Source organism: Cryptosporidium bovis (genome assembly GCF_009768925.1).
Source record: "Cryptosporidium bovis isolate 45015 chromosome Unknown contig_4, whole genome shotgun sequence".
In the NCBI taxonomy this organism is placed as follows: Eukaryota; Apicomplexa; class Conoidasida; order Eucoccidiorida; family Cryptosporidiidae; genus Cryptosporidium; species Cryptosporidium bovis.
Window position 1 is genome coordinate 102,095 of NW_027125050.1, and position 25,943 is coordinate 128,037.

At 29.7% G+C, this 25,943-nt stretch overlaps 11 protein-coding genes across 11 annotated transcripts; 8 read left to right on the forward strand and 3 right to left on the reverse strand.

Annotated features, from left to right (window-relative positions):
• Window positions 1–224: 224 nt before the first annotated feature.
• FG379_002839 (uncharacterized protein) lies at window positions 225–1,196 on the forward strand (the record flags this gene model as incomplete). Its single annotated transcript, XM_067328529.1, has 2 exons — window positions 225–714; window positions 796–1,196. 2 exons carry the CDS (start codon window positions 225–227, stop codon window positions 1,194–1,196), a joined length of 891 nt encoding a protein of 296 aa, XP_067182027.1.
• Window positions 1,197–1,306: 110 nt separating this feature from the next.
• Window positions 1,307–3,106, reverse strand: FG379_002840 (uncharacterized protein; the record flags this gene model as incomplete). Its single annotated transcript, XM_067328530.1, has 1 exon — window positions 1,307–3,106. The coding sequence occupies one exon, from the start codon at window positions 3,104–3,106 to the stop codon at window positions 1,307–1,309; it is 1,800 nt and encodes a 599-aa protein (XP_067182028.1).
• A 1,214-nt stretch (window positions 3,107–4,320) lies between these two features.
• FG379_002841 (uncharacterized protein) lies at window positions 4,321–7,869 on the reverse strand (the record flags this gene model as incomplete). Its single annotated transcript, XM_067328531.1, has 1 exon — window positions 4,321–7,869. The coding sequence occupies one exon, from the start codon at window positions 7,867–7,869 to the stop codon at window positions 4,321–4,323; it is 3,549 nt and encodes a 1,182-aa protein (XP_067182029.1).
• A 968-nt stretch (window positions 7,870–8,837) lies between these two features.
• FG379_002842 (RNA recognition motif) lies at window positions 8,838–9,323 on the reverse strand (the record flags this gene model as incomplete). Its single annotated transcript, XM_067328532.1, has 1 exon — window positions 8,838–9,323. The coding sequence occupies one exon, from the start codon at window positions 9,321–9,323 to the stop codon at window positions 8,838–8,840; it is 486 nt and encodes a 161-aa protein (XP_067182030.1).
• Window positions 9,324–9,790: 467 nt separating this feature from the next.
• Window positions 9,791–10,396, forward strand: FG379_002843 (alpha beta hydrolase; the record flags this gene model as incomplete). Its single annotated transcript, XM_067328533.1, has 1 exon — window positions 9,791–10,396. The coding sequence occupies one exon, from the start codon at window positions 9,791–9,793 to the stop codon at window positions 10,394–10,396; it is 606 nt and encodes a 201-aa protein (XP_067182031.1).
• A 577-nt stretch (window positions 10,397–10,973) lies between these two features.
• FG379_002845 (uncharacterized protein) lies at window positions 10,974–13,415 on the forward strand (the record flags this gene model as incomplete). Its single annotated transcript, XM_067328535.1, has 1 exon — window positions 10,974–13,415. One exon carries the CDS (start codon window positions 10,974–10,976, stop codon window positions 13,413–13,415), a length of 2,442 nt encoding a protein of 813 aa, XP_067182033.1.
• A 657-nt stretch (window positions 13,416–14,072) lies between these two features.
• On the forward strand, window positions 14,073–17,363 carry FG379_002846 (alpha beta hydrolase; the record flags this gene model as incomplete). The annotated part of the gene is made up of 1 exon (XM_067328536.1): window positions 14,073–17,363. One exon carries the CDS (start codon window positions 14,073–14,075, stop codon window positions 17,361–17,363), a length of 3,291 nt encoding a protein of 1,096 aa, XP_067182034.1.
• A 659-nt stretch (window positions 17,364–18,022) lies between these two features.
• Window positions 18,023–19,246, forward strand: FG379_002847 (phosphatidylserine synthase I (serine-exchange enzyme I); the record flags this gene model as incomplete). The annotated part of the gene is made up of 1 exon (XM_067328537.1): window positions 18,023–19,246. The coding sequence occupies one exon, from the start codon at window positions 18,023–18,025 to the stop codon at window positions 19,244–19,246; it is 1,224 nt and encodes a 407-aa protein (XP_067182035.1).
• Window positions 19,247–20,250: 1,004 nt separating this feature from the next.
• FG379_002848 (epsin like ENTH domain (alpha-alpha superhelix)involved in vesicular transport) lies at window positions 20,251–22,110 on the forward strand (the record flags this gene model as incomplete). Its single annotated transcript, XM_067328538.1, has 1 exon — window positions 20,251–22,110. The coding sequence occupies one exon, from the start codon at window positions 20,251–20,253 to the stop codon at window positions 22,108–22,110; it is 1,860 nt and encodes a 619-aa protein (XP_067182036.1).
• Window positions 22,111–22,442: 332 nt separating this feature from the next.
• Window positions 22,443–23,159, forward strand: FG379_002849 (uncharacterized protein; the record flags this gene model as incomplete). The annotated part of the gene is made up of 1 exon (XM_067328539.1): window positions 22,443–23,159. One exon carries the CDS (start codon window positions 22,443–22,445, stop codon window positions 23,157–23,159), a length of 717 nt encoding a protein of 238 aa, XP_067182037.1.
• A 478-nt stretch (window positions 23,160–23,637) lies between these two features.
• FG379_002850 (uncharacterized protein) lies at window positions 23,638–24,459 on the forward strand (the record flags this gene model as incomplete). Its single annotated transcript, XM_067328540.1, has 1 exon — window positions 23,638–24,459. One exon carries the CDS (start codon window positions 23,638–23,640, stop codon window positions 24,457–24,459), a length of 822 nt encoding a protein of 273 aa, XP_067182038.1.
• Between the last annotated feature and the right edge of the window lie 1,484 nt (window positions 24,460–25,943).

Genomic DNA, 25,943 nt, shown 5'->3' on the forward strand with positions numbered 1-25,943 from the left:
AGGAAACAGAAGTATTACATATACATTTGTTATAAAAGCCTCAAACGCAGCAACTCAGATGGTACCTTCCAGCGGGTCTGGGTGAGGTATCTGATCGTGAATGGCGGTAGCGGGCCAAGTTGTCAGTAAATTGAAAATTTATGAAGATAAAAAGTAGAGTCGCATATATTAATTGAAATACAATAAACAATATATATATTTATTAGCACAGTTAATGAAACTTAATGGCACACAAAGATTGTAGATACATATTATTCCCTAAGCCACTTTGCCCAAATTTAGATAACGAAAGGGAGCTTGAGATCATAATTTTGCCACATACAAGAACAAACACACTTTGTGAATACATAATTGATACAGATACAAATCAGGTTTATGACATATATGAACATACAGAAAGATCAAATGGATTAGTTCCATCTGCTTTTATTGATAATGAATGTGTTTCAAAGTTTAATATGTGCGTTGGGACACTGATAGATTCTACTTTTTTTATTATATCTATACTTGCTTATGTAAAAAGCAGGAGTAAATTAAACACAACTCTATATGACGCAGCAGAATATTACATTCATAATCTTAAGGAAAACTATGACCCTAATGAGTTTGGTTCATTCGACAAGATAGAAGGCAAATTAATTGAGTTTTACAAGAAACTAATTTGCAACCCTGATATTGTAGGAAAAATTTCTACTATATGCGATACAATTACAAGTATGTTTACTCATTCTTTATTCACTTAACTTAATTTTCTACTTTTCACTTCGCTAATCATCGTATTTATTTGACCTACAGATGACGATAATAACAAAAAATATACCTTAAATGATGACAAATTAATAGAGTATGTTTCAAAAAGAATCACAAAGGCTGCTGATATATCTATACAAAAAAATATTATCTTGAAAGAAAGCACTAATAATAATGAGAATCATGACAATCTATCTCGAGATACCGCTCAGAAACTTGCATGTAATTTATTTTTTGCATGCATGCCTAATATTCTTACTTATGTGAAGGAAAAGTTAAGATTAAAATTTGGCGAAATTAAATATAAGAATAGCAATGAAACAAACGTATCTGACGGTTTAAAATCAAGAAATAGCACTCACTTGAAAAAGATTAAAAAAAATATTAAAAAACAAAACACAAATAATGGGAATATACTTAATTTTATTAAACTAAAAAAATATTAACTATGTTAGACTACAACAACTAGAAATTATTCAGCTTGTTGTTATTAATACTGTTCTTATTAATATTATTAGTTCTATTTATATCTTAAATTAGCTTGTTACCGTTACTGTTATTTTGTATACAATTCCACTAAATCTGGTAAAGGTTTTGATATCTCCCTCTCCAAATACTTGATTATATTCTCGCGAACACCTACCACAGTAATTGGCGTTCCTATATCATAAACACCGTTTAGTGACCTTATTATATTTGAAAGGTCTTTTGTGTTCACTTCCTCGTCTAAATTACTAATAACTCCAAAATTTGCAACGGGAATACTTTTTACATGCCTGTCTTTGAGCCTTATATACCTTTCCCACCTTATACTGTCAATTTGTTTGATTTTATCTCTGGAGTAATTGTTAGCTTTTAAATTGCTATTACTTTTTCCTTGTTCAAATACATATTTATCATTTTCACTTCTCAAATCTTCATGCCACTTGTATGGTGGAATGTATCTCTTTTTTTCCTTGTTCGTTTTCATTTCTATTTTTGATTCTTCTATAATATTGTCCTTTTTAGTGAATTCTTGTCTTAGTCTCTGACGCAATGATCTATTGTATATAGGTCCCTGCTCACGTGTTTCCCACTCATAATTTATAATCTTATCTTTTTTCTTATTACTTTCTGTTTCATCATCATTTTCAAAATCAGAATCAGAGTTTAATATATCTTCTAATGGTACCAAACTTGAATACTTTAAATTGTATTCACCATCAAACAACACCTTAACGCTCTTATCCCATTCTTCTTCAATCAATTTATTCACTAATTCCTCCCTTCTTTTCTCACAATCAATTAATATCTGCTCCTTTGTCAATTCAATATCTTCTTCTTTACATTGTTCATCTAATTCTTTACTATTGCTATCATCATTAGTTTCATTCCTATTCTCATCTTTCTGTTTTCTCTCATTTTTTTTAATTTTATTTTCCTTTACAATTACCATGTTATTTATGTATTTATCTATATTTGGTTGAAATGTACACTCCTGAAGCGATTTAAAATAAGATTCAACCTTCTTATCCTTGTCATTATTGTCAAGCAGCAAGAATTTTTTAATAACGTTCATACACTCATCATTTTTGGTTTTTGGATTTGTTTTAAATTTATCCTTGTATTTCTCATATAATGTTTTAATTATTTTCGGTTTGAATGTACACTCCGGATCCATATTTAATTTGGTTTCATCTTTACCTGACCCATTTTCACAACTATTTCTCAACTCTTGTTTTTTTTTTAAATAACTATCTATTGCTTTACTCATTTGTGGTCCCACCGTATATTTTTGTTTATCCTTTTTTTTGGGTAATGATCCTGATACATTAACAGCCTTGTTTTTGCCATTTCCAATACTCCCACTTTTAATACTACTATTACTCTTTACTGTATTTTTATTGCCATTAAACTTAATTGGTAGTGGATATTTTTTGCCATTTGGAAGTCTCAAATATATTAACATTGTTTCCAAAAAACCATTCTTTGTAGAATATAGGCGTATCTTATTATCCAATTCTACCAAAACCGGAGTAGAATTATATCTGTTCCTTATTAAATCCATTAACTGTTCAATACTGTCTGGAATATCCTCTATTTCCATTTTAGTTGCCTTCCTTATCGCATAAGGAATGAAGTACTGTATTGCCAGTCTTTGGTGGTGTGTTAACGTAATCTGTGTTTTTACGGACGAACATTGAAAACTCATCAAATCTATTACATCTTTACCATCTGAAATTGCATCATAAAGGTCCAATATTGATTCTATTCGCAATTTTTCCGCTATTTGTCTACTCCTTTCGTTTATTTCTGGAACAAACGCATCCTTAAACCCACTGTTACCAATATCAGAATCCTTAAAATTTTCATCCATGTTATATTACTTTGACTATTTCATCTCACTATTTACATAAAAAAACTAAAATTGCATGCAGCATAAATAGGCGGGTCAATGTATTTTCTTAATTTTTTCCACCGTCCTTCAATTTGTGAAAATGGAAATAAAATAAAAAAGGTGAATTAAATATAACATTTTGTTGTATTTAAAATGTAAGTCATACTTACGCAATAACATATCTCACCTTATGTTTAAAGCATAATATTTTTCATTTACCCATGTTTTATCCTTATTTAATATTCATGCACACGAAACAAGTCTACCGTATATTATTTAATTGCATGTATCCACATAAATATATAATGATAAAATCAAATGATAATGGAGCGAATTATCATGCTAGTAAAGATATATGATAATATGACATCAAAAAGAGCTTTAGAAAAAGAATTTATAAATCTAGTTCACGCAAAACTGTCATTTTGCGAGTTCAATCCTTATTTTCATATTTGTTAACAGCACCACCTTCTATAGTAGTAGTTAATATACCTATTTACTAATATTATTCATATCTATTATTAAAAAAACAAAAACTTAAAAAGGAAAAGGTGAGTAGATAGATGTTAATTTTGTGTGGGATCTTAAAAAGAATGCAACAACTATAGACAAATAAAAATACTCAGAAAAGGAATACAATCTTTGCTTTCCACCTTTTACTTACTCGAAGAAAGATGTATTTTTTTATTCACTCTTGTGGATACTGTAATCTATTTTTCCGTAGTCATAATCTTTGTAAACTTTTTTTCCCCAAGAGCATCAGGAGTGGAGTGAAATAAAGTAGTTAGTGCTGTCGTGAACTTATCTTCCCCCCCCCCCTCCATTTAATTTCTAATAGTTATACCTAGTAAATATAATATCCACTTTGTGACACATTCAATTTACAGCAATTAAAAATTCGATAGATTACAGGATTGAATTAAAAAAAAGTGAAAGCTAATAATCCATTATATGTAGTATCCCTCTCAATTGGATAATATGTAGGTTCATTCTGTAGTAGAGAATACGATCGAGTTATCGGTAAAGATATGTTTTTGATTTAATGTAAAGAAATTAACAATGACTTTGTTAGTTGTTTATCTGAACCTGAAAATATGTACTAATATATAAACATAAATAATACCTCAATAAAATCTGTTAAATTAAAAACCTTATTAAACTATAAAAGATAACTTTGGTTAATTAAAGTCGATCTAAGGTTGAACTACACTTTCAACTTGTAATTCTAAGTCATTATTTTCATTTTTATCATTGTCTTCACTGCCATCATCGTTGTTTTTAACTTCAGTATTGCCATGGACTCTTCTTAAGTCATCTTTTTTCTTTATAACCCATTTATTATCAAGCCTTTTATTTGTATCACTTGCATTTAACAATGAGTCAAGTGAAAAACTGTACATACTCTTTAAATTTTCGAGTTTTGAAGGCAATGTTGTCTCACTCTCAAGAAGAGACTTACCGTTAAAAATCATATTAGAATGAACCAAGTCTTTGATATAAGTTCCATACATCAAACAAATATCATAAGCAGCACTATTCAATAACTTAATATAGATACTGTCAACGTGTTCATTTTCAATATTAGTTACATCAGTAAGTGTTTTACACTCTGAAGTGAAAATGACCAAAAGCATAATAATAGTTCTACTAAAAATAAGCTTATTTTTTAAATTTTTAAATGATTTTTGCGATAGTTCATTATCGTCATTGTTCTTGTCATTCATTTCAACCGAATTATCCGCATTCATATCCATCTCACAGTCTTTCATTTCATCCACATTTATTTCATCCTCATCCATGCTTATTTTAACACTAATTCTAGTAAGAACATCCAATATTAACTCGAATAAATCCATAAATAATTGATACATATATTTATTACGTGATGGGTTTGTTACAGTTAAAAAGTCACTCAAGGATAGTAGAACACAACCCAAATACAATACTACCGTATATGAACTCACAACCGACTCTTCTATTATACTCACAAGTACTATTCTCATTTTTTGTATATTGTAACCTGTTGAAATATTGTTATCTTCTATTCCAAAACCACCCCAAAGTGTGAGTATACAAGACAACTGCCTAATCTCAGTGTAGCGATCCAAATGTATAGCAACGTTATTTATTTCAACAACATTCCTATCTTCATTCTCATCCAAATATTCTGAAAAAACATAATTAATCGAATCTACGAACAATCTTTTTTCCAAAATTCTTGAAACTACACTGCTAACCGTATCAAACAAAGGGTGTTCAGTAGTATCCAAGTAATTTCCAAAATCCCCATTGCTTAATACTTCACTATTAAACGTGCTTGAATACCAATTTTTTAGAGAATGTATGTAATTGCCAAACAACCTCCTTGTATGAGTTAGACTTTTGGCTCCAAATTCAATGATTGAAATTAACAATAGATCCATTAATGCATCCTTTGTCCAAGTAAAATTACTGGGTGACACTAAAATAGATGGATTCAGTCTCCTTTTCTTTTGACTTTTGAAGTCATTTACCTGATTTTTATCTAAATCCTGTTCACTTCTATTAAAGTTATTTGTCTTTTTGTTGCTATTTTCAATAGTGTCGTCAGTTTTTTGGTCCTGAGTCTCCATATATGATAACTCTGAACTATTTTTCTGTTTTCTTTCAATGTTCGAGTCGCTACGCTCTACAAATCTTCTTGACATTTCAATATCATCATCATCACGTGTTTGATTATTAACTTTTCTATTCTGTTTTTCAAGTATAGAAACTAAATATTTAATTACAGAGTTGTTTTTTTCATTTATCTCGGTTCTATTAGTAAATTTAAAGACCAAAATATCATTTAGGTTCTTAAGCTCGTCTAAAGCGTGAATAGAATCTGGAATTGATCTTATTGACTTGTTTATAGATGGAAATTTATTGATTCTTTCATACAAAACTTCATTTGGGATTGAATATAGTGTTTGTGGGAGCATGATCTTTGACATTCCCGAAAGTACAGAATCTAAAAATCCGATAGTGAAGGAACTTTGTTCATCAATTTTATAAAAAAATGAATTGTCTTTATTTCTCCAAAAGTTACTTTTTTGGGATGGGTTTTGAAATAATTCCTGACTTGAAAATACGGTAGAAAAGTGAACTCTCAATTTTACGATCATCAAAGGTGAATAACTTTCAATTCTAGGAAAAATTCTGTAATTGAACGCCTTTTTTACTTCTTCCTTATTCTTCATTACTTTACTCACTTTGCCTTCATCCTTTGATTCAATACCGCAAGTATTCTCAAGATTAAGCTTTCCCGATTGTTCAATCTCAGCTAGAACCTCATTTTGTATCTGACTTTTTGGATTTTGGTTGGTTTCATTTGAATCGGTCATACTATCATCATGTGAAGCAGAAGTAATATCGTAATCCGTGTCTTTGCAATTAACAAGTTTATTTATGAAAATTGGAATCCAAATATCGTTTAATACTGAACTTTGAAGTTTGATTAGATTCACCACTAAAGAATTTATGTATGTTATATTATAAGAGTAAAATGGATTAAGTAATGAATTCCAAATAGTTATTGATAGACATAAATCATAAGAAGATGACGTTACAGGTATTTTCAATAGTTGGCGAGCAGCTTCAAATGGGTACTGCATAAATATTTCAATAATGCCATCCATTACATGTAATAATAGAAAATCCCCTATTTCCATGGTTTCTAAATATGGAATTTTAATCAAAAGTTTTGTTAAATACTCACTTACTTTTCCAAATACAACTTTACCTAATTTTTTGTCAAATTCAAACTCATGAGATGATGTTATTTCCGATAAATAATCTGATATAGTGGCTGAACGGTAAAAACGTATTACTGTACTAATTTTGGGAGAATCATGGTCCCTCCATTCTAAAAACTTTTTCCAGTATTTTTCAAATGAACTCTCTAATAATTTTATCTCGATAAATTTAGTATTAAACATATTTTGTAATAGTATATGAACATCTTTACAGTATTCAGATATATACGAGTCATAAAATTGGATCATGTCCTTAATTAATTCTCCATATAATTCGTTCTCACCATTATCACCTGTTTTTCTGTGTTCATCCCTCAAATATGGAATTGTGTAGGCCAACATTGAAAATAGAATCATTGAGTTATGATCTGAAACTCCATATTTTGAATTACTATCCTTTTTTGAATTCTTAAGTGTTAAACACGTATTCAATAAAGATCTATATAGTGATATCAATTGATCAAGGCTCAATACATAGAAGTTTGTTAATTCAGTTAGAAAATTAAGTAGGAGTTGTGATGAATAGTAATTTGAACGGCTTAACTCAGATAAAAATCTGTCAATAGATCGGTCTATTATTCTAGTAGTCAGATTGGATCCTATTGAAAGTGGGCACCCGTTCATCAAGGATGTTGACATTAATGTTGTTATTCCAGCAAAAATTCCGGTTCCATACGGATGTGTTGACACAAACTCTACTATTAATTCCTCTATTTTATTGTATACAGACTCCACCTCTTCATGCTTACATCCAGACAAAATTGCTGCTATTTCTTTGATTACTCTTATCATCCTCTCTCCTACCCCATCATAAGAACCCGTATTTTGTATGATCACGTTCTTAATTCTATTCTCATAATAGTTTCCCCCAAAAGATCCACTGCGAAAGTTTCTGCCTCTAGAGCGATAACCTCTATTCCTGGGAACATCAGCTAAGTCATATCTTTGGATTTGATCTTTCTTAGTCATTACTATTGTATTGTTGTCGTCACTTCTGTTATATTCACCTCTTTTCCTTGATACTTTTCTTTCTGTCACTACTCTTTAATTCAAATTAAAATTTAATGTCACGTAGGCGCCAAATGTAGGTCCTTTTTTATTGCGCCTCGGGTTTTTTTTATAAAATAGTTAATAGATTACAAAGTGATTTCTACAACATTGGAAAATATGTTTATAGCAAGAAAGAAGACGAATAAACTTACATAAACAAAACCATGTCATTTAAAAAATTTGCACATAACTATTTCACACTTTTTTTTCTTGTTCACATATTGAAAATTTCACTAAAATTTTAGAAAAAGGCAATTTTACATTTTGTGCAATCCGTAGCCATTGCCAGACTGTTGGTACATTTAGAAAAAATAAAAAGACCCGCCCATTTCTTTATAGGAAGAATTTAAAAATCGATTTGAGTAATTTTTTCACTTAATGTGTAATGAACTTATCATAGATGGCAAATATAGATATCAATGAACTTAAGAAAAGAGAGAATGTAAATAAGAAGATCTCTCAACTTGTTTTTCAAGAGAACTGGCTATCTCATTTTAAGCCAAAAAGAAGTGAGAAACAGAGAACTAAACACAAATTAAAGATTAAACCTATAAAAGTAGTAAATAATGAAAAACCCAGAGAGAAAGCAAAATTAAATCAAACCTACTTGCAGGAATTGAAGAGAGAAATAGAAAAAACCATGAATTTATACAAACAGTAATTTTAGTTTATTTTCTATTTAATATTTAGACTGTTTTTATCTACAGGTTAATTGGACATATAATATATAAAGGAAAATAATTAAATGCACATGAATAACATATTACTTCACATCATTAGTTTAATAATTTTAGTTTTCTTTTATCCTTCCAAGTTCCTTTGCTATTTTAGCTATTATTAATTTTTCGATACTTAAACACCAAGTTATATATATCACTTAAGTAATATTACTTGTGTCCAAACTTTGTTTTTTTGTACATCTTCTCGTTATCTTGTACAAAAGTTGTTCCCAAAACAGCTCTCTTTGCCATTTCATCAAATTTTTTGTTTCTTTCAGAATCTATTTCTCTGTCTTTCCACTTTGATCTTTTCAAAGTAATAGGCCTGCTTCCGACGTATCTTCGATTCATTTCTTTTAAGGCACTTAGCATATCTTTGGGATCGGTAAATGAAACAAATCCATAACCTCTTGTTTTACCTGTATGCTTATTTCTTATTACTTTGCATTTTTCAAATGATGGATATTTCTTAAATGCATTTGCAAGGACTTCTTCAGTAACATCATTACCTAAATCCCCACAAAATAATCTAAAATCATTTTCTGGCCATTCATCTAAGGTGTTGTCAACCCAAACTTGTCCAGCTGCTTTTCTGAGACGCTTCTTACTTTGTTCTTTTTGCAGTAAACCTTCTTCATACTGCTTATTTTGCATACTTACTAAAAAAGAATGGTTTATCTTGCAATTATTCAAGTATCAATTACAACAAGTGTATTCCTATTCTTTATACTTTCTAAAAACTTTCTTTTTCCGTCAAACATTAACTATTTACACCTTATACTAATTAATGCGTTTGCTATTATATACGTGGGTTTGGCGCCAAGCCTAGATAGCATGCTTAACAATCTAGATTGTGAAAAAAGTATACAGGGTATTAGAAGGAAAACAAAAAAAAGGAAAGAGTAAGACAACAAGTAAATAAAATGTCGCATGAAGAAAGAAATTACTGGGAATTTTCTGAGAAGAATGAGTAAGTTTTCGAGATAGTTTTTTTTTACTTTTAACCTAACCACATTATTTTTTCATTTAAATTCTTGGGTGTTTTCACTGATTTACTAAAAATATAACGATATGATTTCAACATTAGTGGTAAATTTTGGGTAAAAAATGGTAAGGGTTACATGCTATCAGCAGTAGCTACTGTGCACGATAAAAACAGTCCTAAAACAGCTATAGTTTGTCATGGGTTGTTTTCAAGCAAAGAGAATCGTCTTTGCCAAACAATAGCGAAACATATGAATATTAATGTTGTTCGTTTTGATTTCAGAGGAAATGGTGATTCTGAAGGTTTAGAGTCATGGAGTTTTGGAGACTACCATGCAGAGGTCAATGAAGATTTGAGGATGGTAGTTGAATACCTAAGAAATCTTGATTTGGATGTTAAAGTGCTTGTGGGGCACTCAAGAGGAGCAGTAGAGGTACTCATGTATTCATGGTTATATGACGATGTTGATATAATAATAAGTATTTCAGCTAGATTTGATTTGGAAAATTCAATTATAAGCAAGTTTATAGGGGATGACAATTATATGAAAATGAAAAATGGCGAGTTAGAATTTGTAGAAATTGTTCCAAGGGATAATATACCTAGAAAGATTACTATGGAATGTTTAAATAAAAGAAATTTAGTCGATTATAACCTCCTCAAAAACGTCATTAACACAAAATATTTCTTGCTTATTCACGGTAGCAAAGATGAAACCGTTCCAGTAGAGGTTAGTTATTGAAGCATTTTATCTATTTGAAACTAATATCACTTTGTCACTTAGGATGCAAGCGAAATTGCCAAATTCATTCCTCCTCAAATTCCACATGAAATTGTTATTATTGAGGATGGAACTCACTCACTTACCGAGACCAGTGAGGTGAGATCAGTAGTTAATCTACATATTAAGAGAGTTATAGACTCATTTAATAGTAGCAATTTGTAGTATATATATATATATATATATATATATATTGCATATGCATTGTATTTAGTTTATCTTTAAATTTATTTTTTATTTGTTTATGGCGTATTACGTATTGATGCATGCATGTCTATCACCCATTAGCAAAGAAATGACCAATAAATAATAAAGATGGCAAAGAAGATAGGACAGAAAGGTAAAACATTAAAAATTTAAGTAATTGGATTAATAAGTTAATAAATAAGTATATTATTTGTAGAATCAAATGTAGAATTTACCATAAATATAATAAGCTAGTATTAAATTATTTTTTTTCTGTTAGTAAAGCCTGCCAATTTATAAATGTTATGTTGCAAGAAAGAACAAGAAATCATTATTAAAAAGGTAAAAAAGGATGACTGATGAAACATGGAATTGTGGAATGGGTTATATAGGCATAAGACTAATCTCAAGCCTGAAATTCTTGGACTTTGATGATATTGAGACGGCAAAGCCATGTGTGAGGACACTAAATGGATATAAGGGTTGTAAGTTATTTTTAGCAAATATAGAACTGTTGAGTGACATCCTTAAAGTAGATCCTGGAAATAGAGACTATAGACAAAAGTTTAGTCAAAACTACAGAACACTTTTTTCGGATAAAGATAAGAGGATGTACAGAGTTGATGTTTTGGAAGCAGCTGTTGAAGGATATACATCAATATGGGTAAATGGAGAGAGATTTGAATTTAAATCGGAGGTAATTTTAAGTGGAAAAGCACTTTATGAGAATTGGTCATGTTTAGTGGCACTAATTATTCAATTAAAAGATTTATTTGAAGAAAGAATAAGACAAAACAAGCATTTGAATATTTTTGAACCAGAGGAGGATGAAATATGGAAGAATAATATCAGAAATACACTACATAAGTTTGATAATTCTTGGATCATTTTCGAAGAATGTTATATAAATGAATTAATTTCAATAGAAACAATTGCAAGAAGGTTTATATTGAATATTCACAACTATATTACAAATAGGGAAAATAATAATGCCAAAGCATTTGAAATGCATGGAAGTGTGAATTTCACTAAGAACAGCAAGGAAACAATAAATTTAAATGAAGAAATATCTTCAGTTGAAAAACAAGAAGAAATAAAAAATTCAGTTTGTTCAGTAAGTGATAATGTTGAAAATAGTAGCGATTACACCAATAATAAAACTATTAGTGTTCAGAGAAAAAATTGCTATGAGGACCTGGATACTGTATTTTTTGATATGATAAAAACTCTTTACCGTGTAATTAATATTAACAACAAAGAAAGCGTATCAGAGAATATTAATTTGTGTACATGGAAATTACTTATTCAAATAAACAAGAAAAGTGCAAACATGCCTCATAGTAATATATCTGTATTTGGAGCTATAAGCGAAAACTGCATTTCGGAATTAATTTATTTAATAGAAGAAATAAAAGAAATATGCACATTTCCGGAAAGGATAGATCCACACATTTGTAATAATATAGGTTTACAACAGTCAATTGTGAAATTAGAGGAGTCATGGAGACTTGCCAATAAATTCATATCAAAACTTATATCTTTTAATGAAGAATACATTGGAAAACTATCTTTAGTTAGGTTAGTAAAGTTCGTCCAAAAAATATTGAAAGTAAAAGAAAGTGTAAGAAAAGAAATTATTAAGAAAAAAATTGGGACTATCAATGATGGAACAACTTGTAACATTGATACAAATTTAATAAAATTTGATATTGAAACGATAGGAAGCAGTATAAAAGATAGTAGTCATGATTTATATAATAACTTTATTGAAAGACTTGGAGAGTTTGATGTGGCTGCATTTTTATCCTTACCGAAGTTATGTTGTTTATTATTTCTCTTGGACCCTTTAAATTTTTCAGACATAATAACTCAATTTTTGGGTATAACTAACAGTAATAATGAAAAAGAAGAGAATGAATACGATGTATTTGCTGAAAAAAATTGCACAAAAAACATGAAAAATAGAAATTACTTTATAAATAATGAGTTTGATAATTATTTAAAAAATAATATTACTTGGGGATTTGAGGTAAAAAATAACGCTATTTTTAAAATTATAGATATAAACAGATTATTTTTGTTAAAGGTCGGTAGTAATTATTTAAACTCAAATGAAGAATCATTCAAAAAAATGGTTGATATATGGAACAAATTATCAGAATCAGTTGAAATTTATTTAAATAATTACGGGATAGTGAAACAAGGAGAGGATCATTTTAATGATATCAGTAACAAAAAAATCGAGTTTAATGAACATTTTTTACTTGTTTTCTTATTTTCTATACTCATTGGAGAATGTTTATGTGGACTAGGTCACATTAATAGTTGTTCTAATTGCGCAGACGAAATGAAAGTTATTGTTAAAAACAATGATTATAACAATTATTTCAAGAATACCATAAATTCTTTAATATTTTCAATAGAAGAGGTTAGCATGTTAATGCAAAGAATATATCCCTCTGATTGGAATGAGTTTATAAAAATAACAACAATATGTTTAACAAAAACTCCCGATATTACTTCCGATGAAGGCTGTAAAGATTATAATGATGAAAGTAAAGGTCATAAAGATATCAAAAGTTCCGACATTGAGGGTCAGTGTAACAAAGATAGTTCAAACGGCAGTAAACTTAAAAAAATACTGAATAATGTCACATCTATACTTTACAACAATGTTAAATACTATGGCGAATTTACCTTAACCGGTGATGTATTTGACGTTAATACTGAATTCTCAACAAATAATACAAGCGGTAATTCTAGCTCTAGTACTGAAATCAATGCCATTTTATAATGATATTTTGAATAACTTTTTTCTTTTTGAAAATTATATACACACTTGTGCTTTGTTTTCTATTCTTACTTTAAAATAGAAGTTAGTTTTATACTTTTATTCATTGCTATAATAATTGGTACATTTGTAGATAGTTTTCTTAATAAATACAAATATGTGTATTTACTTATGTTATAAATCCATTTAATTTATACCATAATTTTTTGTATCATTATTATTAACATTTATATTTTTTAGAGGAAAAGACGATTAATATCATGAAAAGCTACCTTTTCATTTAGATATAATAAATTTCAATGTTTTACTGTATGTGGACGTATACCTTTAATTGCATGTATGCATGCATGCAAAAAACACGTAGTGCAAATATGTGCCAAATATTTCTCGTCAACGATATACAAGAATTTATGATTGAATTGTTCGTTTAACTCTGCTATTTTTATTTTCCTTTTAAAATCATTCTTTTTATATTAAACAGTCAAATAAACAACGAAGGTTTGATGTTGTAAATATTTATAAAAAAAAATAATTAATGTGAAAGCTCTAATTAAGAAAAATTACACCATAACAGTTAAGTAGGTGAGGTCGTTGGATTAATTAGAAATTAAGTTTAAGAGTAAATTATTATTTGTGAGAGTAATCTGGTCTCAGAGTCTGATGAATAATAGTCCAAATATAGAAAATGTTGTTTGCGAGAGTGTGCATTCAAACGAAAAAAAAGATTTAAATCTAAGGTTAGAAGTGACATGTATAGAATCTTATGAAGACAGAGATGATTTGGGAAGAACATGGGATGATTCATTGCTTTATACACCACAATCAGGCGTAATATTTAAAAAAAATGCAGAAAATAAAGAACAGGAGTTAGTAGAGACATACTGTGCAACTGACTCGGATGATAATATATGCAGTGAAGGTTGGAGTTGGAGTTTTAGTTCAACAGAAATAAATAACACTCCAATAAATACACCTAAAAAAACAAAGGAATTGAGAATAAATAACAAACAAATATTTACAAGAAAATTAAGTAAACTATTGAATGACATTAAACAATTTAGTACTGCTATTATAGTTTATATAATATACCATATAACAGTACTAAATTTATTTCCATCAATATATACGGTTAATAAGGAGATGAATAAAGATGAAATATACGAGTACTACTATGTGCAATATATCATTCCAAAAGATCTATCTACAAATATAATGGATTCATGCTATATGGCATGCGTAACTTACATAATAGTTTATTTGGTAGAAAAAGGATTAAGAAGTATATTTAAGGAGTTGAATGGTAATAAAATATCAAAATTTAGTAGAGGAAAAAGACTGTTTTGTAATATATCTGGAAGAATGTTTGGTATAATGTGCCTATTAATAATAATGATAGGATTAACACAAAACATTGCACATGAGAGTTTATTGACAAAAGGGTTTTTAGTACCAGATATTTGGTTTTCGTTAGCAAAGGATAAATTTAAATATGATGATTATAAAGGACTTTCTAGTTATGTAATTCACACGATACTATATACAACTGGTTTATTGGTGGATTTTTATGGCTTTATAACTGCCCTAAAAATGGTATTTACTTATGTTTGTTTTATTGATATGACTATTTTATTCTCGTATTTAACACTAGTCGTTGTTATAGGCTTGCCTCTAATGCAAGAGGGACTACTCGGACCAAAAAATGTATGTAATGCAAATGATCACCACTGGTATAAATTTAATACAACTGAATTAACATTTTTCAAGACATCTTCAGGGAATATACATACAGGTGATTTTAGAGGTCCGACAAGTACGAACTATCCACCGTTATTTTACAGTGAATATATAACAATGGATGATGGAGTGAAAATAGCAGTAGATGTGTATTTACCGAGAATAAAATTTCTGTACAAGTCATTACCAGCAATAGTTGATATAACAAGATATAATAGAAGAATGGATGTGCATTGGCCATTCACATTATTTTCACTGTGGGGTGAACCTAGATCAACTTCAATGAATATATGGTCTTGGCAAATAACACAGACATTTATTCCGAATAATTATGCTGTTGTTGTAGTGGACACTAGAGGAACAGGGGCGAGTACAGGTCATAGAGTCGTTGATTTTTCAAATAATGAAGTTCATGATTTTAAACAAATAATAGAATGGATAAAAAATCAGCCATGGAGCAATAGAAAGATAGGTGTTGGAGGTATAAGCTATGATGGTATGGCTGCAATAAAGACTGCTTCTTTATCACCAGGAAGCAAAAATAAAGGTGAAATTAATGATACAGAAGATAAAGTATCTTTTAGAAATGATAAAAACTTGGTAGATGCAGTATTTGCATTAACATCACCAATGAATGTAATAAAAGAATTGATAGAACCTGGTGGATTAATATGCAAGCCATTTGTGGAAGATTATTTTAGTATTACGTATTCATTTGAGCAATATGGAACTCCACTGGTTCATTTTTTAAAAACAATAAGATATTATCCTTTTAAACTATTAATTGCATTTTTACTAGTACTAGGAAATGTGTCACCAGTTCAAGGATATAAAAGTATTAAAAAACAAGCATTAGAAATGCACCAAAAAAACTGGAATATGTCAAAGACAATTAAAAAATACAAGCATGTAGATGAACCGGTTGAACTTGATGATGGAACGCTAATAAATGCAGAGAAATTAGGAAATACGGAAGAAGTTGCACAAATATTGGGAAATAAAGGTGTTAGTGTATACTTAACAACAGGATATTGTGATTCAGCAAATTCGAGGGGGGTACTACAATTTTACGATTCGTTAATTGAGTCTTCATCGAAGGCGTATGAAAGGTATTTATTTGAAGCAGGTAATAGAACGCCGAAAGATAAACCACAATATAAATTAGTACTTGGTCCATGGACACACTCAGGTAGAAGTAGTTGTTCACCATTTGGCGAAACAATATCATGTTTTGAGCCGTCACTTTATTATGATTTGGTTAGATTTATGGATTGCATATTAAAGGGTGTATGTTGGGGAAAAGAGGAGAAAAATATTCATTATTATCAAGTAGGCGAGGAAAAGTGGTATACAACGGATAAATTTCCACCATCAGATACAGATTATTTAGAGTTTACGATAGAAAAAAATATTCAATCTGACAAATTGAATATAACGTCACAAGATTTAACAGCAAATCAACAAAACCCGAGATTAGTTCAATTAATATATACAAGTAAGAAAGAAGGTAAGAGTGTTGTGAATATTAACAGTAGTAGTAGTTATTTGCAAATAAAAGTAGGTGATAATTATTTTTCCGAGTATAGAACACGTTGGATGATAGCAATGCACCCATTTAGAGTAACCGTATCATATAATGAGGGTGATAAGAAAACATGGCATTCAGGTGAAAGATATTACCAAAAGAGGAATAATCGTCAGTATATAAGATTTGTAACATCATCTTTTAGTGAACAAATAAGATTAGTAGGTAGCGCCTGGCTTCACTTTTCAGTACAATTAATGGATGGTTATGACGCACCATTATACGTTTATTTGGAGGATATATCTCCTGATAATAAAATTAAATATGTGACAGAAGGAATAGCACAGATAGGTCACAGACATGTTAATATGACGAAAAGCGCATTGGAAAATATTCCTCATGGATCTGCTAGAAAAGTTATCCGCCCATTAACAAAAAACTACTATCAACCTCTTCAAAAAATAGGAGATGAAACAGAAGTACAAATTACATTGGAACCAATAACTTGGACATTTTTCAAGGGTCATAAACTTTCAATACTAATTACTGGAGCCGATACTAGAAATTTCAAATTGCACCATATATATCAGAACATAAAGATAGCAAAGACAATTAATGTTAAATTGGACAGTACATTTATGGTCAAATTGCCAGTGAGTAGGGAAGATTATAATAAATGGAATGGTTTATAATAAATAATCGCTAAAATTAAATTACTGTTAATACACAAAATGAGGGTGGCAGTGATGATAATAATAGGCTGCATTGACATTTAAATTCGAAAATGGTATGTATATTAGTATTCAAATCAAAGACGAGTATGTGTGATAGATAAAAGTAAATATCAAGATGGTGGTGATGATCAAAACAATAAGTATCATAGGTTTTACTTCGCCATAGGTATAATAGACTGTGTATAATTAAATCTACTGATATTGTTCAGCACAAACATTATATAACTAGTTCTTTTTTAATTAATTAAAGGCATTAATGAAACATTTAAATTTAGTTAATGGTGGTTAATTTAACATTCAAGACTTTTCAGAATAACAGTGGGGATGTGATGAGGGGTGTGAGCCCGCAACAATAAGAATACAGGGATGCATAAAATAAGTATTGAAAAGGGAATAAATAATAGTTATTATCATTTATTTCTCCTTCTAAAAACTATTGTTGTAATTTTTATTTTTAAATATAACTACGTTGTTTTGAGCTTTTATTAAAGTATTATCCATTTGTAATAGATGGATAATAAAGAAAGATTACAGATCAAATAAGTCAGTATATATTGTAGTTATAAGAGTGCTAATAAAGATACACAAACATATATTCATGTGTTAATGAAACAATTATGGCTATTCCGATGAAGTACTTAGATGAAACGCCGAATTTGTATATATCAAAGAGATCATGCTTATACATATCCGTATTTGTTTTATTAGTTTTCCTGGCTTCCGAGTTATTGTATAAAAATAACGATTTTTATTTTTTTGGTATGGCATTGAACAACTATAACTCAAGAATAACACTGGGGCTGATATCTTCAATATTGACATATTCCATAGTATCTATATATATATTTCCAAAAGGGACTTACAATTGGCCAAGTTATGGATTCTGGAAGGTGATATTTGGTTTAATTGTATTATATTTTCATTTGCTAGTTTTTTTATTATTTCAAGATATGGAAGATATAAAGAGAGTTTTGGAATATATCGATCCAAGCTTAAAAGGGAGTACGTTTGAAATAAATTATGCTTACGGGAATTCATGTTCACTTATGGACAATTCAAATGGGATATTGTCGAATGTGAGATCAAAAATAGATACATTTGTAATAGCTCATTTTGTTGGCTGGGGAATAAAAACATTGATATTACGTGATAATTTTTTAATTTGGTTTAATTCAATATTTTTTGAGTGGTTAGAAATAACTTTTAGGCATTTACTTCCTAATTTTCACGAGTGTTGGTGGGATCATTTATTGTTAGATATATTTGGCTGTAATCTATTGGGTATTGTAATGGGTAATATATTAATAAAACAATTTAATCTTATAACATATAGTTGGCATACAAATAGGCCATATTGTGAAAATGACAGCGGAAACAATAATATTATTTCATTCAAATGGCCATCTATATTATCAACATTAAGAGGTTATTTTTCATTTATAATATTAACAATAGTTGTTCAATTGATAGATTTAAATTATTTTTTTTTCAAAGCAGAGTTTTCAATGCCAGTTTCACATTGGATTTTCATTATTAGAACTCCATTATTAGCTATATGTGGGTCATCAGCAACAAGGGAACTATATGAAACGTTGTCAACAGGTTCATCATTGTACTACGGAAAAATTCATTTTCAATACCTGATTTTAACAATGGTAATATTGTCGGAAACTCTTCTTTGTTGGAGATTTAGGCATTCCCTAAATGCAAAAACATTACTGCCTCCAATGTTCGTTTCTATTGTTTGGTTAATTTTACTTTCAATATTAGTAATTATTTTTGTTTCATTATTTATAAAAAGAATAATACATGAAAAAAAGAAAATAATGAAAGAAAATTAATGTATGTCATTTTTTTATTATTCTCAAATATGTATTTGTTATTATTATATTTTAATCTATATTACCTTCTGATTTATGTGACTTATTTGTCAAAGTTATTACAACTTTATTTAATAATAGCAATATCTTGTATTCAAAATAATTAAATTTTAATATTTAAGGTTCTTTGTGTTTTCAATCATTAATGCGTTTTGACTCTAACTAAATTCGCTTTTATTTGAACACAATAATCGTATTCACTTTGGTTAGTTTAAAAGTAAGTAGAATATATGTGACGGTAGATGATTATAGGTAGAATATAAGAGAAAAGATGTTAATATAGAGAAAACGAAGTAAATGTATCTTTCCATTCATTCCTTTTACTTATAACACATATTATCCCCTTGTAGGTTTTCCTCTTATTTATGTATTAATTAAACTCCCACATAACTATCAATGCTTTACAAGTCAAAATTGCTCATTGCAATAATTCACATAGCGTAACTCAAACTTATTATTTACTACTGCTCCTCCAGATATTCTGGATTAAAGTATAAATTGAAATTAAAAACCGTCATTACAGTAAATAACTAGAAATGCAGTATTTGCCTGATGCATTTCTATATTAATCGCAACTTTAAAAAATGAAATTTAAAAATATCACAAAAACTAATAATAAAAACACAATGATAACGGAATGTTCACACGACTTTTAGTCATTTTATCACTGCTAATGAGACTTCAATTCATGCTTCGTTTTTTATTATATTCAATTTCAAACAAAAAAATTCCACTTATTAAATCTAATTACAATTCGGTATTCTCTTAATCTTTTTAAATATGAAAAAGCGATTGGCGGGTAAGTGTATTTAGGCGCTTATTTCAAAGTATTTTATAAGTGATGGATATAAAATACATGAAGTGTATGGATTAGAATGAGAAAAAAGGAAATTAACGGAATAAAAAGGAGCTAAATAAAAAAGAAGGTGTGGGTAAGAAGTTTCTAATTATAATCCACAGTAAAAATGTCTGATAAGAGCGTTCTGCAGTCTGCATTCAGCTCAGGCTCACCATCAACACCATCCGGGTACATTTTAAATGAGGTATCGAACTATAGTTTTACAAGTGACAATAATTGTGTATATTTAGAGAATTATCTAATAAAGAAATTGAAAAAAAACGATCCAATAACGAAATTTAAATCTTTAAGAATTATAAAACATTTATGTGATAAAGGAAACCCTAGTTTTAAAATATTGATTCAGCGTCACGCAAGCCAGATAAGATATTGCCAGGGGTACAAGGGATCATATGATCCAGTGTATGGTGATACACTTTCAGAGCTAGTTAGAGAGGAGGCAATTCAGTGTTTGAAGTCAATCTTCAGCAATAGTAATAAAAACGATTGTAATGTAAAGGTGGCGAACGGTGAAGGTATGAGAATAATGGGAAGTAACAACAGGATCATGGACAATAATACAAATGGTTTTGGCAGCTATGGCAATAATGTTGGTGGAGTGAATAATTACAAGAACAGAATACATGGTTTCGGCAACCCTAGCTTTATAGATAAGTTCGAATATAGTAATAAATCTGATATTTCTAGTATAGGAAATTCAATTATTTATAATGCAAAAATAGGAAGATATAACCAAGTAGTTGAAGATATTTCAGACTTGGTTCTTAAAGTTATACCTAACAAATTGGTTAATGGGATTTCCAATTACTACACTAACAATGGAAATAATATATATGGTGCATCTTCCTCTTCAAGTTATAATAGACAAAGGGAGCTTCACAATATAAACAACACAATACGACCTAACCAAAACATTTTTGAATGCAATGTGAACAACATGAGACAATCCAGTACAGAAACAAGCTTTCCGAACGTAAACACTATAAATGGTGTCATTGGTAATAATGCCAAAATAAGCAATACTCAAGACAATTTAGGTAGGTTTTCAAAGTTCGAATCTAGAAAAGAGAACTGTGAGACAGAGCCAATATCTTACGTGAAAAATGATGCCTTAGAGACCAGTTTTGTTGAAAATTATTGTTTAGTTACCGGTTTAATTGTAACTCCTTCTAGTGAGCAGTTGCAGAATAATATTAAAGAGATACTTAAATTAGACGTTCCAGTTGTAATTAGTTTGCTGCATAAAAAACTAAAGCAATATTATCGCCATTACTTTGATAGTGGAAACGACTTAAGTGAGAAATATAGTGAACGAAATAAAGTCCACAATGGAAGTGGTTTTAGTAATATTGATGATTCAAAGCTTTCTCCACTGAACAATGCGAGGTCAGATGACCAAAAAATCGTATATAAAATACTTTGCCTTCTTCTCTCTTTACTAGAGTTAAATGGAACAACAAAGGATTGCCTCATTGAATACTCAAATGACGACTTTATCCAACTACTTGATAATGTTTCCAATTATAACTTGCAATGTAGAAAAAAAGCCAAGTTGATTACTGAGATAATTAACAATGATAGCCAAAGTAACAGTAATGGCAAAATTTCAGGTACTTCAGAGACAACATCCTTCTTCGAGAATACCATCGAAATAACCGATAACCTTATAGAGATCGACGAACCTTCAAATGAAAACAGAGAACTCGAAAGTAGCAACTCAAGTATTATAAACTTAAAAGAGGTTTTAGGTGCCTCAAAGGCCGAAAAAACACAAGAAACTAACACATTATTCAAAAACCTTTCCATTAAAAACCGCAAAATTAATATTGAACATGTCGATAATAACAATAACAGTCTTTTATCGGATAAAGTGATTGATAATAAACAGAAACAGTCATCAAATTGTGAATTCAAGCCAATTAAGGAATTGGAAGGTATTGGTTCTTTAATTGACCTTGATTTCTAAACATTAAACTACAATTCTGTTAGTTTTACCTCACATTTTTTAAATTAAATTATCTAGGTGCAATTCCCTTGTGCACTGAGTAAATTTGGCGCCGACCTAATAATATTTAGTTCATTTGCTGTATTTTTTCTCTCACAAACGCCCTGCCTGTTTTCAAGCACTTCTTGGGAATTAATTTACAATTTAAGTATTTATACAACACACTTTGGAGTGTTATATATATGTGAGCTTTCTAAGTAACAGACCACAACGCTGCGCAGCCCTCGATTTTGTGGTTTAGAGATTGAGAAATATTAGCAAACATCTTCAAATAGAATTAATATGTATGAAAGATGGAGAGTTATGTTCCAGCGAAAAACAAGAACAAAATTGCAGAAATAGTAAGAATTCAGGAAGAGGTAAAAGATGAAATATTAGATTGTATAAGAGAAAGGGAAAGAATGATGTTAGAGCTGCAAAAAACTACCGAGAGTATAGGAAACAATATGATTGAAGAAACAACAATGAAGGTTTTGCACAGAATAGAACTAATTATGAATACATTGGAAGGCATATTGTGTAGGTGCGAGTTGGTAGAAGCAAAGTTTACAAATACAAAAAATAACTCAACAGATAATATCCACATTAAACAAATAAATCATTTAAATGCGGAATTCGAAAAAATTAAGCAAGAGTTAAGAAGCTACTATATTACCATTGAGAAAGTAACAAACATATTTATAAACGCAAATCAGATAAACAACTCTACAATTAAGAATATAAACGATAAAATATCAAAACTTTCGAGCAGTAAAAGTCATTTTGGTTTGCATGAGAGAATCAAAGAATTCAGCAATAATTTTGAGAACAACTCAAGAATTAACTTATTCAACCCACACAATCAATTTAACAATTTTGTTACACAAGAATTTAAGAGCATAAGGAATGCCATCAACTCCACCTCAAAGTCAAGACAAGAGGCGGACGATAGCATTGCTAATGCAATGAAAGAGTTTACTGAAACGCTTCAAAACGGCTTAAAAATTGCAGTTAACAATTCAAAGTTCTAATTTGTTTGTGCATTTGTTTTATGCCAATGCTCGCAACATTGTAAATAATTCATATCAGGCGCCACATTGGCAGTGCTACAATTATTAATGAGGTACTTATCAGTAATTAGTTTGTATTAAGGCTAAATATGTATATAGCGACAGTAGTTGTTGTTTAATGTTGGTTTTATGTGTTTAATTATGTCTTTGATTGTTCACCGAACCATTTGTCAGATTCACAGACCTTTTTTTAATTTTGCATTTAATTGGAACAGTGAGGGGTTGGGTGGGGGCGGCAGATTTGTATTGCTAAAAATGTAAATACGTGAAGTGCTTATTTAAATTCAGTTTGTAGAAGAATAACATATTTTTGGATTGAAGTTTATTTAATTATCTATTATTAAAATACGGAAAAAGTAAGCTTTTCCCTGCCTTTGCTTTAGAACAAGCTAACGTTTTTTTTACATCAGATATATAGTGTGGCAAGCAACTCTCGGGGATGACGGACATATTGGAGAAGAATACTAAATTCGCAAGTGCAGCGAAATATTGTGCAGACAATGTGAGCTCTTTTAGCAACGATGAATTGCTGGAATTGTATGGATACTATAAGCAGGCAACAGTGGGCGATTCTCCAAATTCCGGTTCCTCTGTTTTTTCAGTATTTAGTCTTAAAGACAAGGCCAAAGCTAAATCATGGGCTGAGAAAAAGGGTATTAGTCCGGAGGATGCAGCTGAAAAATATATTGAACTTATTATTAAGAAAAATCCCGACTGGGAAACGACTATTGGTAAGGATATACGAGAAATTTCATTATCAAATTCAACTTCTATCCCAGTTATGACTTCTCCAGATGACAAGGGGATAGAAGAGATTGATATTGAGAGTAAAGGTATTATTAATAATGCCTTATTAAATCCAATTTTTAATGAGAGTAACTGTTCTAACATTGTTTTTGATGCATTTTGTTCTCAGGTAAATAATAATAATATAGACTATATAAAAGGTATTCTAGACAAATTTCAGTTCCTTTCAAGATCGACTAGTTCTGAAGGTTCGACTGCTCTTCACTATGCCTGTGATAAAGGTTACATAGAGCTTTCTGCACTGTTGCTTAAATACGGGGCCGATCCGAACGGTAAGGACAAATTTGGAGACACCCCTCTTCACATCTCAGCCACCTGTGACAATTTAGAGTGCGTCAAACTTCTAACTAGTTACGGTGCCGATCCTCTTATAGTTAACGATGATGGTCTTAAACCACAAGAAACTGCTGACAACACTGAAATCATTTCATTTCTGGCTAACTTAAAACAATGATATCAACAATGATAGCATCGATATTGTTCTGTTGTAAACACCTATTTTATGAGTAACATTATACCATTATTCGAATTATAGAGACAAACATGAGCAGCAACCCTGACATAAACAATAGGAATTAAGTTCACTTCTGTTAAGTATTATCTGGTTTCTTTGCTTTGCACAATGACAGCAATGCTGCACTGTCCGTACGTTATCTGGTTGTTGAACTAGTACTTTCCCATTGCTATTATTATTATTATTACATTGTGTACCATATTTGTACCCTCCTTGCAGTATTAATTTATGTAAGCATCCATTACAGTTAATACACTCACTTCTGTTATAGGTGTTGCCACCTAGTATCACCCTGTTGTTTCTCCTAATCAAACCACCATAACCACCAATTCTACATACATGTCTATCGACATTTTGACATATAGGTCCGCTTATTCCAATGCCATTCTGGAGTATTATGCTGCAAATGCAGTTCCTTATGCAGGGACAATTTATCTGTTTCCTATTACACACGTAACTTACATTACTATTGTCTAATATATTGTTCCTGGTACACATTTCTCTTTTTGTACTTTATACTAATAACCTAATGTGATAATATATCTATTTGTTTAATCAATTTATATATTATTTATATATGATACATTACGTTATATTGTGTTTTACAATTTTTGGTACTTGTTTGACCTTTATCGTTTTTTCTTTCTATTTTTCTACAGGTCTGGTCTAGTCTAGCCTAGTCTAGTCCATTGTTTGCATTAACATCGAGAGCACTACATAATCGTTTAAATATATGTAAATTTTTTCAACATTTGATTTCTTATTACCAAGACACAGTAAATGACTTATTTTATATATATAAGGCATTAACTCCCGTTGTATATTTTTAAATTTACTTATTTTATAGTTATACTGGTGTAAATACCGGGTTTGGAATACTCACCTTAACCCTTGTTGAATGCAAGCAATTTTTCCATTTTAAGGTAATCTATTGCACTGAATATAATTTAATGTGGCTGAAATAAGCATTACAAATTAAAATCAAGATATTTAAGTGCCACGTCTCGTTTTATTATTTCACTTATGTCCATATTAATATTTGCTAACAATCTATTTTCAACTACGTATTCAATGTATGTATATTTACTTTTGTATAGTATTTTACTATATTTTCCGTTAATCCACTTTCTAAAATCGTCAAATATTATAAAATTAAAATGATAGGCATTTTGTTACTCCATGAAAAATGCTAATTACCGGCAATTTTTATGCATGCATGTATGCATGTACTTTTGTCCACACATAAGGTAAAATAGTAGTTTACTTATTCACTTTAGTGTTCATAATAGGTTTGTGATTAAATATTTAAAAATGAATTGATAAACAAATACAAATATGTAAACAAAATAAGGTAGACCTGAATATTGTTACTTTATTGATGTCTTAACGGCATTTATTAGATTTAAATCTAATTAGCAATTAAT